This window comes from Lonchura striata, chromosome 18, assembly GCF_046129695.1.
Source record: "Lonchura striata isolate bLonStr1 chromosome 18, bLonStr1.mat, whole genome shotgun sequence".
Classification (NCBI taxonomy): domain Eukaryota; kingdom Metazoa; phylum Chordata; class Aves; order Passeriformes; family Estrildidae; genus Lonchura; species Lonchura striata.
In genome coordinates this window covers 8,000,698-8,017,400 of record NC_134620.1, presented here as the reverse complement: position 1 = coordinate 8,017,400, position 16,703 = coordinate 8,000,698, and the positions used below count along the sequence as shown (strand labels likewise).

General features: G+C 41.6%; 1 protein-coding gene across 15 annotated transcripts in view; it reads left to right on the top strand.

Annotated features, from left to right (window-relative positions):
- The window catches only part of ARVCF (ARVCF delta catenin family member), a 248,924-nt gene that overhangs the window by 182,833 nt on the left and 49,388 nt on the right, over positions 1-16,703 (top strand). For all 15 annotated transcript variants that reach the window (XM_021544511.3, XM_021544512.3, XM_021544513.3 and 12 more), the window contains 3 exons: positions 2,083-2,266; positions 15,169-15,286; positions 16,529-16,700. In XM_021544511.3, the coding sequence (XP_021400186.2) occupies positions 2,083-2,266; positions 15,169-15,286; positions 16,529-16,700 (474 nt within the window). The remainder of the gene's footprint in view (positions 1-2,082; positions 2,267-15,168; positions 15,287-16,528; positions 16,701-16,703) is intronic.

Sequence of the window (16,703 nt, the reverse complement as noted above, 5' to 3'; positions counted from 1 at the left end):
ATGTACTGTCTGTGTGTTTATTTTCTATATCCTTTCTTGTGAAATATTTTCCCCATGAAAATATGAAGTCAGTGTTCAACCTGAAATCGTTTCTCTGTCTTTGGAACCACAGGACTCCCTCACATCTATTTATTTTGTGCTACATTTATTTTAAGTGCTGTGCATTTTCCCTCACTAACTGCTGTTCAGAAGAGGGGTTCTTTTGGATTTCCTTATGCAACTATCAAGGAGAATATTATAGATATAAGTGCTTTGACCTTTTGAATAATTTGAAGAGTTTGCATTAATTTTTTTTAATAGTAAGGCTGTCTTTTATTCTTCTTCTGTTTATTGTTTTGTATGAAAGATTGTAGAGATGGGAGGCAGGTGAGAAATTGAAAGCTTGTAAAATGCTGGGGGGGCTTTTGTCAAAGAAGGTGGGGGAAAGGTTCTGTGTAATTCCAGTTCCCTTTGTCTGGTAGTCAGTCACAGAGATTTACAATCAAATTGTGTTTGCCCTAAAGAGTTCATTGCATAAGATACAGCCAGCCCCTTAATAAAAGTTCTGTGTATGTAGAGGAGCTGCTTCCATAGGGGCAGGTGGTTCTCTTGGTCAGGGTGGGGTTACAGCATTAAAGCTGGTGATGGATGGGCAGGTTGCTGCTGCAATCCAGTTGGAATTCTATTGAATCCACAGATGTATTTAGTCTCTTGAAATAACCTCTGGTGAATGAGTATATGGGAAGAGTTTGGAGGTGGTGATTTTATTTTACAAGCTGTGGTTGAAGTTATTGAAGTCTAGACACAAATCTCTAAGTCTTGAAACAAGCAAAAGGTTTTAGCACTGGAAAACTTTTAATTCAATCCTGTAATACTAGAGCTCTTGGAAATTTTGAAGGCATTCTTGACTTTTTACTTCTATGTCTGCCTTGTTCTTCTTAAGCAGTGAAATTTGCCTTTGTAGTTCCACTCTAGAGGTAACAGGTTACATCAGTGTTCCAGGAAAGATTGAAAGGGGCTGAAACAAAAGGTTGCACTTCTGTTGTTCTGTTGTGTTTTTTAGATGTATATAAAATGAGGTAGAGATTTACAGTTTGCACTGTAATCTGCACAAGTCCATAGTGGTTGTAACACAGGGAGCCTCAGGTTGATATTCCATCAGTTTAGGAAAGATTCCTTGTGTGTTTTGGAGGATCTGGGTTTTCTGTTTGGGCTGTCTGAAAATTTTGCTGGAACTCGCACTTTTCCTTGGAGACCAAAAGCGTGTGTCTGGCTCCCTCCAAGTGTTGTTACTGACAACTCTCAGATGTACCAGGCTGGGTCTATGCAGAAACTCTCTCTGAAGTGAGCATTCTGTTTCAGTCCTGCTCTTATGAGTAATAACTATCAGGACACTGTTACAGGTCTGCTGGGAGGCTGTATCACTTATCTAACACTGGATATTTTGCAGCTATAACGCTGTTGTTCTGTTACTCGGTTTTGATGTTTGACTTCTGTCTACTTTGGCTCATAATTGAGTTAAAAATGAAAAGACAGTGGAGTTCTGGTTTCCAGCTTCTTCAAGAAATCATATGTTTTTGTGGCACCAGGAGATTTGAACACAGATATTGCTTGTGACAGGAAAATGAGAAAATAAATAATAGAAAGGAGACTTGAATGAAATATTATCTTGTGCCGAAGATAAGCATAAGATCAGTGATCCTCCAGAAATTCATCTCTCCTAGGACTTGCTCGATATACTTTGCTTCACTGGATGAATTTTTACTTTTTGAGGCATAGTTAGACTTGAAAGTGTAACACAGTTTGCATACAGCAGAAAAATCCTATTAATTTCCAGTAGTACATCACTTTTATGTACTCTGTGTAGGGCTTGATGAGTTCAACAATATCCATGTCTTGATAAAAGTGCTTCCGTGCTTTGTTGAAGAAGCTGTGGGATTTTCCCTAAGCTGGTTCTGGTCTGGCATCTCATCTCATTGCTTTGCCTTCTTGTTTAGTTTTATGATTTAACATTCAGGCGCTTCCCTGTGAACCCTGTGATTCTATTTACCCTTCAGATTTAATATAGTTGTTATACGCTGGTTATTTAATAATCCCCTGCAGGCACCCTGTGGAATTTATCCTCCTACGAGCCCCTGAAGATGGTCATCATCAACCATGGTCTGCAGACGCTGACCAACGAGGTGATCATCCCGCACTCGGGCTGGGAGAGCGAGCCCAACGAGGACTCGAAGCCGCGCGACGCCGAGTGGACCACGGTCTTCAAGAACACCTCCGGCTGCTTGCGGTAAGGCTCGGCTGTGGGTTTTTCCCCCATCGTTTCTTGGGGTTTTTAGTGAAGAATTTGAGCTACTGACTATTTAGGATTCTAAATGTTCCTTCTGAAATACCTTGCAAAGGAGCCTTTTCTGGTTTCTGTGTTTGTGATTCTGAAAGCACCTTGAGAGCGGGACAGTTCATGCTAAAAGCTGGAATCAGGAGGAGTCCTAATGCACTCTGAAGAACCAATGTTCTCTAAACTCAGTGGGCCTCATTTTGCTTTTCTTTTGAGAAAAAATACTTTCTCTCAGTTTAGATTCTTCAACTTTGTGAAGAAGTCAGTTTGAATAGAACTAAAAAAGATTTGTCACTATTCCTCCTCTTGTTCTTAAATGTACTCCTGTCAGATTTCTACTGATTAATGCATCTTCAGAAGTTGATTCATTTCTGTTTCTGGGCTTGTGGTCTCTAAATTGGAATAACTATTCCCTCAAGTAACTTCAAAAATGAAGAAAGTAATGAAAAGTGTTCTGGAAAAGCCCATTACTGAAATTATTTGCAGTCCCACTGGAAGCTGAGGTCCTTTAAGCAGACTCCAGACATCATAAGTTTTTACTTACTAGTGTCTCATTTCTAAGGGTGTTCTGCAAGAGGAAATTAGTCATGGTGAGGGAATAAAAGGATTATCTCAATGAATATGAGATTTTCCAGTAAGTATAGACAATAAATTAGTCATTAGTAGACTAGCCTAACCCACATCATAAAATTTTATTAGTATGTGGATCCACTTGAACTTCTGTACTCCAGGGTATCTCTTGGTTTGTTGATCGATTGTGTTTGGGTTTTTGTTTTGTTTTTTGGGGTTTTTTTTGTTTGTTTGTTTGTTTTGTTTGTTTGTTTGGTTTTTTTTAATTGTATTTTATTTTTAAAGTAATGCACTGGTTTTACAGGAAACTCGAAAACTTGTACCCTTTTGGCCATTGTATTCTTAAAGCCTATGGAGAAGGACGTGAAACATAGTACTGAGATGTTAGAGAATTTAAACTTCTGGTATTTCAAAGTGGTCCTGATGCAACCTGAAATGCATGAGGTGACACCCAGTGAATGGTGGCTGTTTCTGCTATTGGAGGGGGAAATGGCTTTCAGTCCTCTCATCTCTGGTTTCTGCTGTCATAGTCAGGAGGGACTTAGTGCTTCCTTGTGGAAAACTTGAAGCTTCCATCAGATGTGAGGTGAGGCGATCTCATGGTTGACTGGGGCTGCCTAAGGTAGATGGGGATGTGAGAGCAGGGAAAGGTAATCTGGAAAAGGTAATCTGTCCCTGTCTGTGCTGAGCCATGGAGACAGTTCCTCTTGCACAGATACTGAGAACTGCCCTGCTGTCTCCTCACTTCATGCAGTGAGGTGAGTGCAGGAGCAGGTGGGTGTGAGCTGCCTTTCAGCCGATGGTGCTTCCCATTCCCATGTCAGGGATATTACACACATTGTTTGTGGAGCACTTCCAGATTAGGTGTCTAAATGGACATATCAAAAGTAATTAACATTAAAACTGTTGGCAATTTTTTTGTGTTGTGTGCTGAAATCCTGTGCAGCTCATCTTTAAAAGCAACAGCAAGATGTGATAGTTAACACCAACAGGGAATAAATTGTTGCAGCCATCTGTCTGACAGACATCAGTGTTTAAGAAACCCTTTGCCTACACTTCTCTCATTGACACAGTAGCTGGTCCTAAAAATTCAATTTTCCACGAATGAGCTTATTGCAGACTGCAAACTGTTCACCAGTTTGATATTTAATTGGGAGATTAGGCCTCTTGATTATGTGCCAGCCTCCCTTTGTCCCCTTTGGAAGTGAGCCTCAGGTGTGAGCTGCATTGTCTCCCAAAATAACTGGAACAATCTCTGAGCTTCTGAGGTTTCAGGTGTCCTTGCAGTTTGGGTATCTAAGCAGAAGAGAGGCATTGTGCATCAGCATGGCATTCGTTTCAGTATCATTTTTTGGTTAATGAAGTTTATCAACAGATGTGGGCGAGTTTGTTCCAAACTCAGTGATTCACAGCATGAACTGCCGGTTAATTATTACTTGCCTTTTTTTTTTTTAACACTGCTTATTCATTTTTACTTTGTTCTTAATCTAGGTTTCTCCTTTGATAATGTGGAGCCATGGAAACACTCATTTCAAAATAATTAAAAACAAGTAATTATAAAAACCCACACTACAATTATTTAGCTTTACCTCTTCTTCAATTCCTGGTCCATCCCACTTTCCTTCCCAGTCTTACCCATTTTCTCCTGTGTAACCTGTGTCTCTCCCTCCTCACTTTGGGGGTTCAGGTGCTGCTGTGTGTGCAGGTCTGAGTAGATCAGGGTGATCTGTGCAGTCACCTTGGCCCAGTGCCTCAGGGTGGATTAAGAGCTGCATCAACAGCAGGGGTAGTGTGGTGTGGCAGGCATGTGTGGGATGGGGGGATGCTTCAGCTGCACGGTCAGTAACTGGGGCCAATACCTGAGCAAAGATCTGTACCCGCACCAGGGCTGATAAGATAAGAGCCATGATCCCTGCACTCTGCCCCTGGCTGGAGCTGAGGTGGCTTTCTGGCTTTCTGTAGCCCTGATTTACCCACTTGCTGAAGTAACAAAATTCCCACTGTGATGCTGGGTTCTGGTTTTGGTTTGTGTGGCCACAGAACTTGCACCCAGCAGTGGACCTGCTCTTTATCTGTTTCTGATACTGAAAAACATTGGACCTGGTCATTTACGAGCTGGAAATCAGAGAAGCTGCTCACAGTTTGTCATCAGAAAAGCAATTCAAGAAAGCTGCTTTGCCATGTTATTTCTTTCTGGGATTACCTGGGACAGTCAGAGGTGCCCACTCCAGGCTACTGTAGCTGACTGCACACACAGAGAGCCAGTGGGAATCCAAGGAGGAAAAGGCCACTGGCGAAGGTCTGTGTTGAGTGTTGTTTATTTAAAGGTCAGGCCCTCTCCTGTGATAGTGCCCACTGTAGGGATATTTTGAATCCTGGTATCATCTGGAACACAGCTGATGGGTTCTGTGTGCCATCTCACTCTGCACTTGACTTGCCAGAAATGGTTCAAAGAAATGTTTGGGGAAATCCTTTGGAAATTGGCAGTACATCCAATTTGCAAAGTATGATCTGATAATGAAATTTATTGGATGTTCTTTTATAATCTTGACCACTGAAGTTTCCACAAACTAGTGCAGGTGATGATAATTTTGTCTTCATTCTTATCCTGAGATCAGGAAAAAGATGCTTCCCCTTACGTTGCTGCGTTTCTAAGGGTACACACAATGTGATGAATAGATCTGCAATATCCATAATCACTTTACTGCTGCAAATGGTCACTAGCCTTATGAAGGATGCTGCCCTGGGTGTCATTTTATAAAACAAAGCTATTCTTGCTGAAGCTGATAAAAGAAACATGTATGGTAGAAATCTGTAAAGGAACAGTAGAAGACAAAGCAAAGTGGATTTTTGGTTATGAAGCAGTAAGACTGGGGAAGAAGTAAGGAAGACATTTGCTTACCATAGGAGACTCATTAAGTATGCACAGATGTTCCTTCATTTCATTTACAATGCAAGTTTTATGTCTTCACATTGTATTTTATTCTTTTAGGTATGTGGAGAATGTTTCTTCTACTTACTGCCTTTTTTTTTTTTTTTTCCCCTTTAAACACTTAAATCCATACTGGGATTTGCAATCCAGAAGCATTTGTCTTCAAATTGCTCTCCTGGTGAAATAATGGAATTATTTGGTTCATCTTCATGAGGCCATTTCATGATCCTTCCTACAACTTTAACCCAGACACTGAGGTGCTTCAAGAGAAGAGCATGAATTGAGCTTTTGTCGGAAAGATGGATCTGTGGTTCATGAACACCCAGGCAGTACCAGAGACCTTCCTGGGTCCCCTGGCTTCTCCTAAGGTGCTTCCCTGTTTTACATGGAAATTGCTGCATCTGTGGGTCAGAGCAGTGTTGCAGTCACATCGTCTTGTTAGTTGTCTGTGGAGATAACCACCATGATTCCTAGTTCTCTGGAAGCAGAAAGGATTTTAATCATTTAAAAATTAAATTCATTCTGGTCTTAATTGCTGGTTTCTGCCTAATTACTTTTAATTCTCTCCTGGATTTTTTCACTTACAAGAGGACAGAGTAGAACTTAGTTCCTAAATTGCCAACTTTCTAGCCTGATTTCTGTGCTAAACTGACCTGCTGTCAACAAATGTTAAATGAATTCATTTGCATAGCAAACAGATGCAAAGTGCTCCTTTTTCCAGGGGTACCATCTGTAGTTGCAGCGTTTCTTGTCAGTTCTCCAAGTACACAGAAATTCGCATTCACAAATATCCTCAGGGTTCAGAGCCCTGGCCGAGGTGTATGAACACAAACAAACTGCACCCACCTGACTTCCCCTAGAAACACACATTCTTCAGCTGGAGATTGCACATAACAGCTTGTCCAACATCAGCCCCTGAGAAGGGAAGGGACAGCCTGGTGGCTGGAGCTGTACCAGGAGACTTGAGAAGTGTGGATTTATTTGCTGGTGTGCTGGTGCACTGACATAATTACAGGCAAGATTAATGGTATAAACCTTTTTGTGGTCTAATTTTTAATAGCCCTGTCTCCTTCTGGCTTTGATGAGGTTCAGGCTGCTAAGTGCCTTAGGGGATCTAGATTTCACTGATCTTCACTCTTCCATCTTTAATGTGGGACTGGCACCTCAGTATGTACCTTCCTCTGAAGTTGCTGTAAATACCAGCGGTTCAAGGATTTTGAAATGGTTCATCCTACATACATCAGCTGGGAATAAACAACTCCTATAGGTGTAAATTAAGGGTTTGGTCCCATGGAATCAACACCTGAGAGGTTTGGTGAATGTGAGATACGATGTTCAAAGACATGGTATAAGGACTCAGGGAATTCAGAGCCAGAAATACACTCCACCAGGTTGAGAAATGATGTAAAAGTATCTTCAGGCCCCTCTTAGGTACTTCAGAGAAAAGGTGACTGCAAGAGCTTGATGGTAAATCGGTAATACTTGGGATGTGTCAAATTATTTTTGTATGCAAATGTTTTGAGCCTTTTTCTGAGGAGGACAGAGCATTATGGTACATGCCCGTGCATCTTGTCCTGCAGGTGTCACTTGCAGTGTTTCATAGGTAACACTGCCTCATGTGTTTATATATTAGCAACATGTGTGTGTACCCAGACATGTCCTGCACGCATGGTTTGTAGCTGGAGTGTGGGTGTGTCTGTGAGGCAAGTGAGGTAAAGGTTTGTCAAGCAACGTGTGGTCTTGTTTGGGCAGAAAAGGTCTCTCTCTTTGCCCCCAAAAACACTTATTAAGTGTATCAGTGATGCTTTATCTTCCCATCTCTATGTGCTGAATTTGAGGAACAAAAAGAAGTAAGGTCATCAAAACCAGGTTCTTACACCCTCCTTTCTTATAAATGATTAATGTGTGGCTTTTCTCTGAAGAAGAGTGCCTGGGAATTAGAGCTTTCAAAATGCATTACTTTCAAGCTCTATTCATCTTTAGATTCTGCAGGCATGATAATAGTATGTGGTGGCAGTCACCTAATATTTGTCCTGTGTGCACTCATACACTGGAGGCAGCCTTCATCTCCAGCTGGCTGAGGTGAGAAGGCACTGGAGTGCCAGTCTGTGACCTGGAAGTGCAGCTGCTGCAGAGCAGGGTGCAGGAGGTGAGGCTCAGGTGATGCTGCTGTGGTGCTGCCACATGAGCTGCCCTCGGTGTCAAGGGAGCTTTGCTCACTGAAGAATGGCACAACAGAGAAGGTAGAAACTAAAGGCTGGCACCTGAAAACTCACATTTCCGTCTTTTTTATCACCAGCAATTTTGCATTAGTACAGAGCCCTCCTCGGCAGCTACACTTCTCCAAAATCCAAAAAAGGGTCTTCGACAAAGTCATTTGTTTGGCATTCACTCTTAGTGTATTCTTGTATCCTAGTTCAAGTAGTGCTTTCCTATGCTGTGCAGGGCAGTTATTTAAGCAGGATCACCTGCAGAGGACTCCTCCCAAAGGTTAATGCCTCACTGTACCACCCAGGGGAGCTGAGGGCAGATGCTGCCATCTCTGTCCTCTGCTCGTGTTGTGTTCACAATGGGTGCTGTGGAAGATTGATGCTCCAGGTACTGGAGCTAAGGTACTGTCAGTCTTTTGGTATGCAGCAGGTGCTTTTGAAGTGGACTTTGGGAGGAGGAAGAGTTACAGAAAGAGATAAAAATGGAACAAAAATTTGCCTGTGCATCCTCACTTTAGAGGCAGCAAGTAGCACAAAAAGGGAGACGCTTATCTGCCCAACCCAGACTGGAAAAAATCAACTCAAATTAAAAACCCACACAAAAGAGAGGAGTGAGCAAAGGCAGTTTCTTAATTAGCTTACTGATACTGTGCAGGATCACAGCATATGGCTGTCCTGGGGCTTATATGATGAGCAGAGCGTTTAATTCGTGCTAGTAAGGAGCTGTTAGGGTTCCTCCTGACAGTTCCTGATGTTTAGCTTGTAATATAAATAAATTATGCATAGATTTTAGCAGTGGAGACATAACCTAGTTACATGCAATCTTAATGCTTTACAATCATATCTTGAGGTATAAATTTAAAGTTGTGCACTTGCTTACTGCCTTTTGTCATTACTTAGGAATGAACCTAGGTCCCTCTTCCCTTGGCTGGCAGGAGAGGGAATCTACAAAAATGTTTCTTGCTGTGGTGGGGTGAAGAGCAGGACTGCAGCAAAGCTCCCTGCAGTCATTCTGATGGATGTAGTCTGCTTTGGAAGGCTTGTAAGCCCTGATCCTTTGTTAGATTAGTACCACCTCCTTTCTGTATTTTTGAGATTCTTTGTCATGGCAGCAAGCATGTGTGATAAAGCAAGCAGAGTCCCTTGGCCTTTCCTCCAGGAAGAGACTGGAATAATTTGGAAACTAAATAGCTGCTGGGCATGGTGGAATTCTCATGCAGTGTGTTTCTGCATCCTTTTGCATACAGGAGAGCAAGCTAAGGCTCTCCAAGTAGGTCATGCAGGAGGTAACCAGTCAGCATTTTACTGAAAAGGCATTACAAGGTGTTCTGGATATAAAATGCCACCAATAGCGAGGTACAGCTGTAGAGTCCATCCTTTGTTAAACCATACCCTTGAGCTCTAGCCTGTTTCAGAGAGCTCCTGCAGGCAGTGCAGACATGGATATGAGGTGTGACAGGGTGCCCTGTAGATCTCTTCCTCTGTGCCACTGTTGCTGGAGCACAGACTAAGCTTGTGAAACCCTTTTTCAGGGGTGGCTTTTGCTATGTCCTCTCAAGCATTTGATCAACTAAACAAAACCAGCCACTTCATTTAAATAGGTGGAAGGATTTGCATGCAAAGAAACTGGGGCTGCTCTGCTGCTTCTCTCTTGGGTGTAACTGGCAGTGAATGTTGGAGTGGAGCAGCAGTGTCCAGTGGGATCCCAGGTCTGAACAACTACTACCCAGCTGTTCCCTGCCTAAATCAACATCTGTAGAGCTCCTCTGGCTTTCTGTGCATTTCCTTTGGACTTTGGCTTATTTCTGCTTTCTTTACCATATTCTCTGCTGGATTTCTGATTGAGCTCTCTGCTGCCAAACTGCATTGTGCTGTACAGAGTCCTCTGACTAGGGCTGCCTGGATCACGCTATCTTCATGTCACAGGCAGCTTCTTTCTTTTTCTCTCTTGTTTTCAGAACAATGAACTTTAATACCAATTAAACTTTCTGGTACTTGATGTGAGCTGAAGTATGGAATCCATTCAATTTCTGCATGAAATGATGGAATGATTTTTAAATATTGTATATTCCTCCTTTGAGACATAGTGGGCCTAGATATACACTCAGAAATAGAGTTCATTTGCTACAGCTATTATTGATCCATCTCCTTTGGCTGGCATCCAAATAAAAATTTCTTTATTGTGAAGCAGTGTGTGGGTGTGGAAGGGTGCTTGTATAGCAAGGGTTCTGTGTGCCAGAATAGGTGAACAGAACAACAAATATATTTTAAGCTAGACTTGTGAGAAGCAGTCTTTTATCAGTATGCAAAACTCAAGTGTCTGGACAGCAAAGCATCAGTGGTGGTGCTGGTCAGAGTCTAGCAAGGGGCTGGAAAGAGCTCATTGCTGTCTTGGCTTCAACTCTCAGCTGTGAATTTTCCAGGGAAAGGTGGAAGTGTTACTAAGAGGATGTCTTAAATATTTCCAGTTCAACTTCCTATTTATAGAAAAAGCAAAGTCTCCAAGCTGTTGTCTTTGTTCCCAGCTAGATCTCTAAACAAAGTGCTTTTGACACGTGCTGAACTAAAGCAGGAGGGTAAGTGTTCAGTAACACTCCAGCCTTGGCTTCATCTGCAGCACTGTGGGATAGCATCTGATGGTGCTCTCCAGCCAAGTGACAGACACAACAGTCCTGGAAATACTAGTTTTAATTTTCAGAGCTTGAAGGTGTCTGCCTTTTTTTCAAGTTTCTCGTCACCATTAAAAAGAAAACAATCCAAAAGCTCTCCACATCTCCATTGTCTGTTGGATTATTAGGGATAGCACAGAGGGGCACTGCCACATGATTGCATTGAAAGAGTGCAAGTTAAATACCCTGTATTTAATTACTTTTAAGTCTTTTTTCTTGAAGATAATTCTGGTGTGTGGCACAGAGTAGTAGCAGCTCACCTCTCCTAGGGGTGATGAATGCCAGCTCTGTTCTGCAGATGTAAATGTAGGATTCAGAATTGCATATTATTAAGGCAACTCTTCGGTGATAATGATAACTTTATCTAAGGCGTGAACAGATCTCTCAGCACACTCGCCCCCATTCTCTGAAGTCTTTAATAGCAACAGACTGCATTCCTAGCCTGATGAGTTTCTATGCTGGTAGGTATTTACTTTTATTTGACATTTACTTAGTGCTTCTTTGTTTTGTTGTTTTGGTTTTTTTTCCCCAGGGAAAGCATATATTGCAACATCCTTAGGAACTCTCTTTCACTAGTTCTGACCACAGTCTGTACTCCCCTAAGAATTTAAGGAAGAATCCAGGTTGCTTTTTCTAGCTAAAGGCTGGAGATTCAAAATCTCTGAAATGAGATTTGTACTTTACTGCTTTATGTAAAATCAGTCATCCAGTTGGTTTCTTTCCTATGTACCTGAAGTCACATGGGCAATAATTCTGTGTTTTGTTTCTAGAATTGTTCTTCAGACTCTTACATGAAGCGCACTGAGGGTTCCTATTACCCTTTGCATTGTGGCATAAGAAAGACACTTCTGTTTTTAAAATACATTTGTCATTTAATGGCCTCTTGGAAAAGTATTGAAAAGCAAGAAAGTCAGGGAAAGCAGCAGAGACCTTCCTGGGGGTGAAGAGACAGGGCAAGTGAGCAGAGCACTGGGGATGAATGGCAGGTCTCATTTTTCACTGGTTTGTGTAAAAATAGTTTGAGTAGTTCCCCCTCACCATTCCCACCCTTCTCAGTGGGCAATCAACTTTATTTTCATTTATAACAGAATATTTGCCCGTCATCAGTGCTTCAAAAGCCCTGTGGAGTTGTTCAAACTTCAATAAGTAGCTTCGACTTATTTCCACAGAGGTTCTTGATATTAATTTGCCCCAGGAAGCAAGTCAGTGAGGTCATTTGTTTAACTGCAAGATCTTCTGGCCATTCCAGGTCCTGCATGGCAGATTCTGTCTCCTAAGTAACAGACTTTGCAGCACCTCAGCTGGGGTCTCAGCTGCCTTTCTCCTTGGTGTCTTGTGTGAAGCCCTCCATCCCCTGAATAATTACTTCTGGTGTATAGCAGTACTTGTCTAATGTGTAGGAAAGTTAAATGAAAAGCAAAGCTCTCTCTACTTTCTCCTAGTCTGGATGCCATATGTTACCTCTCCCCGAGTTTCTGGCCTGGGTGAGGCTCTGCATTCCTTCTGTGGAGTGTTGCCCTGTGTAAAGGGACTGCAAATCCTCTGTTAAACGCTGGAATCACTCATGTTTATTGATTTCCATCACTCTTGGAAGAAGGGTGTTCAGAATCCTTGCTTTGAAAGCTTCCTTTGGACAATGGTTTGGTTACATCTTTCATTCCATCACATTTAACAGATACAAGATGCAGAGCAATCCCAGTGCAGATGTGAAATGGGAAGAGATTTTTCCAGGCTTCTGTCAGTTATCAGGTTGATTATTCCATGGCAGTTTCTGTCCTTTTCCATGATCAGTTCAGCAGTAGCTCTTCTGTTCGTGTCATCCCTTTTGTTTTCATGCTCCAACCCCTCCTGAAGACCCAAGATGAATTTGAGCAATGACAACAAGGTGATGCTTTTCAAGGAGGTGGATGGTAGAGTCTTAAGGCCACGGCAGAAATGCAGCCTGGCATTTTCCTGGGTTGCATGGAATTGTGAAGGTGTCTTTGGATCATGGAAACCAAACCTGGCAGCACTTCTCATAGGATGGTCAGATAAGAACTTAGTCAGAGCATACTGTCATTGTTTTCATAACCTTAGTTGAGAGCTTAGAGAAGTCTGGCATGGATCCGAAATGCAAATAATTCCATGGGGTTTGGGAGATCTTCATTGCCTTTTGCAGTGTTGGAGCAGCAGGAGGAGCAGTCTCATGATGCAGATGCTGATCTCCCTGGGCTTTGTCTGTTTGAGACTGCTGGGACAAGAGTGGGAGCTGAGCTCTCCTGTAGGTCTGGGGTACAGTTACAGACAAGGAAATGGGGTTTGTTCTTCCATGGTAGATAAATCCCAAGGGCTGCAGGAAGCTCATTACCCAAGGAGGGAGGACTAACAAAATCCCAGGAGTTGTGTATTTATAGAGCAGATGTTTCTGCATGAGATGCTCATAAGGATACATTTTGTGATGTGCTAGTTAAAACATTAAAGCTGCAAAGTTTGATGTCTGGATAACTTAGTCATAGCATTAATTAGCTATTAACTTGATCCTTTAGAGTTTTCATGCTTATTTATGTGTGATATATGTGGGAATTTTTTTCTCGAGGCATTAATTTCCAGTAAATTTTATTGTAGTTGAAGAGGCAGTGGTATCAGCAGGCCACTCTCTTACTGATACAATTTTTTTTTTTTTTTCAATTATAACCTTATCAATGTCTACCTTGATATTAGCCCCAGTACAGGTCAAGAACTAAGAAAGCAGGATACACAATACTGTGATGCTGTTTGTAACCGAACTGTAAAACATGTGGTACAAGCGTGATAAACACAAATGAACCAGAAAAATATTTCCTCTGAATGGGCCATAGGGCAAGGAAGGTGAGAAGGTTGAACTGTTCTGCCTTCAGTCTGCAAGTGTTGCTTGTGAATTCTAACACCCTGAGACTTAATGAGGGAATAAAAAATGTGATACACAGCTCCAGATAAGACCATTTATAGTGCGTTTCTGTCAGCCTGAAGCTTAACAAGTAGTGTTCCACATTAATAGATGTGCTTGAAAGTAGAGTTGCTTTTATTGTTATAACTCCTGAAAGGTATCTCAGAGAATTTGAATTCTAATTTCAGACATAGCATTAAAATCACATTTACATTTTTGATACAAAAGGATTAGTACAATTGGAGATGGGAAAACAGCCTATAGAATTCTCTTCCATCTGTCCTGTGGAATCATTTTAATATCCAGTTTACCTGCCTCTTCATTGCTAGAGGTGAAGCTGTGTTAGGATTTGAGAAAAGAATTTGTTTATCTGTGCATTTCATTTGTGTTCTTAATTGAAAGTTAATGTGCTGTTACAGCAACCAGCTCACAATTATGTACCTCCAGATTTTGAGAGGTCTCTGAGAAAACGTGGATTTTCATAGCTATCCAGTTAACACAGCAGCCTGCCCAGATGACCAGGACATGGGAGGGGACCATGATTGATTTGTTAATTACTTGGAGATTGGCAGTCCCTCTAGTTAAAAGCAAAAACTGACTGCAGGATCCTGATAACAGAAGGTAATGATGGTGTCCTGAGCTTTTGAGAGGTAACCTTACATGGCTTTGTGGGATTCAAAGACCTGAAGGTTGAACAGTTGTCTGTGTTATTGTCAAAATTACTGCATTTCAACTTGGGAGGAGTTTCCATACACGTTTGGTCAGTGAGCACTATTAAGAATAATTTTGTCACTTCATTTTCCCCTAAAGAAAAGGAGGGGATGGGGGGAAAGTAGCACTTGGAAAATCGATTTGGATTTTATTTCTTTTTTGGGTAATGGCAGATTGATGCTTATGCAAGGCTGGGGTATCAGTTTGTGCTCATGGATGAGTGAGGCCAAGTTCAGAGGTCCCCTCGGATAGTTTCTGCAGTCATTGACAAGTGTAACTTTTAGCAGCTCCAAGTAACCTTCCACTCTCTTGCTTCTTCTACCTGTGCCATTCTCTGGTGCAGAGTTTTGAAAAATTCAAAGCCATGTAAACTGTCATCCTTTCCTTACTAAAAGTGACTGATCCAGACTTTGTAATGAATCTGCTGCACATAGCTGTTTCAGTTTCTGTGGCCATGATACTGCTGAGCAATCTTATGACTTAGCATGTTTTTCCTAAGGTCGTCAAAGTATCTTTCAGTTTGGAACTGCTGGTTTTGAAATAAAATTTTTGATTTGCATACTGTTTACTCTGCAGACTCCAGCCGGGTTTAAGGTGAGTCCCTGGGCTTGCCAGCAAAGCAGAGAATGTTTGTAGGCACCTCTAGTATTATTTTCCCCTTTTTGTTCAGGCTCAGAGAGTTGCAGATGTGCATTGCCCATACTTTACTGAGATTTAGTAGGTTTTTCAGTCTACTTGGCCTCCTAGTTTTTCATCCAAGGTGATGAGTTCTTAATAATTGTAGTATAAATCAATGCATCTTTAACTTTATAGTGAAGGTTACAGGGCTAAATTTTCTTTCAACTCTCTCCTGCCAGGAATGTAAGTTCAGATGGAGCAGAAGCACGCAGAAGACTAAGAGAGTGTGATGGCCTGGTGGATGCCCTCCTTCATGCTCTGCAGTCTGCAGTTGGCAAGAAGGACACGGACAATAAGGTGAATTTCAATATTAGAATATAGTAGATGTTTGCATCAATTTATGCTGAAGTGTTGCACTGGGATCCAACTTCTGTTTGCTGGTATCAGAAGAGGATTATGCTTGCCTTGGAAAGTAGAGTAATTGTCCTGCTCTCATCTCTGGTCTCCGTGGTAGTGCTGATGGGGTATCAGCAGGATGCTGCTGTGTTTGCCTCTATGGCTGATGAGGGGAACAAAGGCTGGTCGCTGAGAGGGGTGAGGAGCCTGGTCCTTTATTGTCAGTGACATTATTGCTATTGTTCTGCATTACTTAATTGGCATTTATAAGTGCAGTCTTCAAATCAGAATTGAGTCCCATTTGCACAAAGCAGCAAAGGAGTCAGTTCCCATTTAAAAACTTTATTCAGTACCATATCTGAAGAATGAAGTGCTTAGCCATTAAGAAATGTCTTCAGACCTGCAGCACTTTCACTCTGGCTTGGTTTTTTTTTGGTGCAGATTTTATTTATGTGTTTTTATCATCATCTCATCTCATGGCACTTAAAAGTGTATTTATATGCATGAGGATCATCATAACTTTAACCTGTTTAAAAAAAGAGCATAGTATTGCTTTAAAACACCAGAAGGCTTGTAAAGCATCGTTATTTTATTGAGTCTCACCATGTGATGGCATGAACAAGGGGGTTACAAAGCCCTGTTACTTAATCAGGTAATTTTGGAAGTGGATTTTGTAACCACCTGGCGGTTTCCATTGCAACCTACGGAGCACTGCTCTTGTCAGAGCCCAATGTGCTGTAGATTAGCTATAACTACAGGACACCGTGTGCATTGAAATCCTCACAAGGCCTAGATTTTGACCCAGAGAAAATTTAATAAATGGGCCCCTTGGAGACTGTAAATGTTGGAAGAATGAGAGACAGACTTGGATTAAAAGAAGATCCTTATATGATCATTTTCTGCTGTGTGTTTGATCTTTTGGTGAATTGTATTCTTTATGTAAGATCAAGTGGTATTTTTGATTAGAGAGTTTTCATTTTGAATAGATACTATTTATAAAGCACTTCACTTTGGGAAAAATAAAATGGGGTTTAGAAGAAGAATGAACTTTAATTTAAGGGTCTTGACTAAATCTTCCTTAAGAGCTACATGGTTTTCCTGGGACAGGTAGACTTCTTTTTTTAATTTCTCTCTTTGTACAATAGAGTGTTTTGCAGGTAAGAGGGTGTAATACTTCATATGACATAAATTTCTTTTTAACAGTCTGTGGAGAATTGTGTGTGCATCATGCGGAACCTTTCCTATCACGTCCACAAAGAGGTCCCTGGAGCTGATAAGTACCAAGAACTAGATGCTGGTCAGACTACAGGCACAGGAGGCTCCCAGAAGAAGAAGAAAGATGATGCTGGTTGTTTTGGTGGAAAAAAAGCTAAAGGTA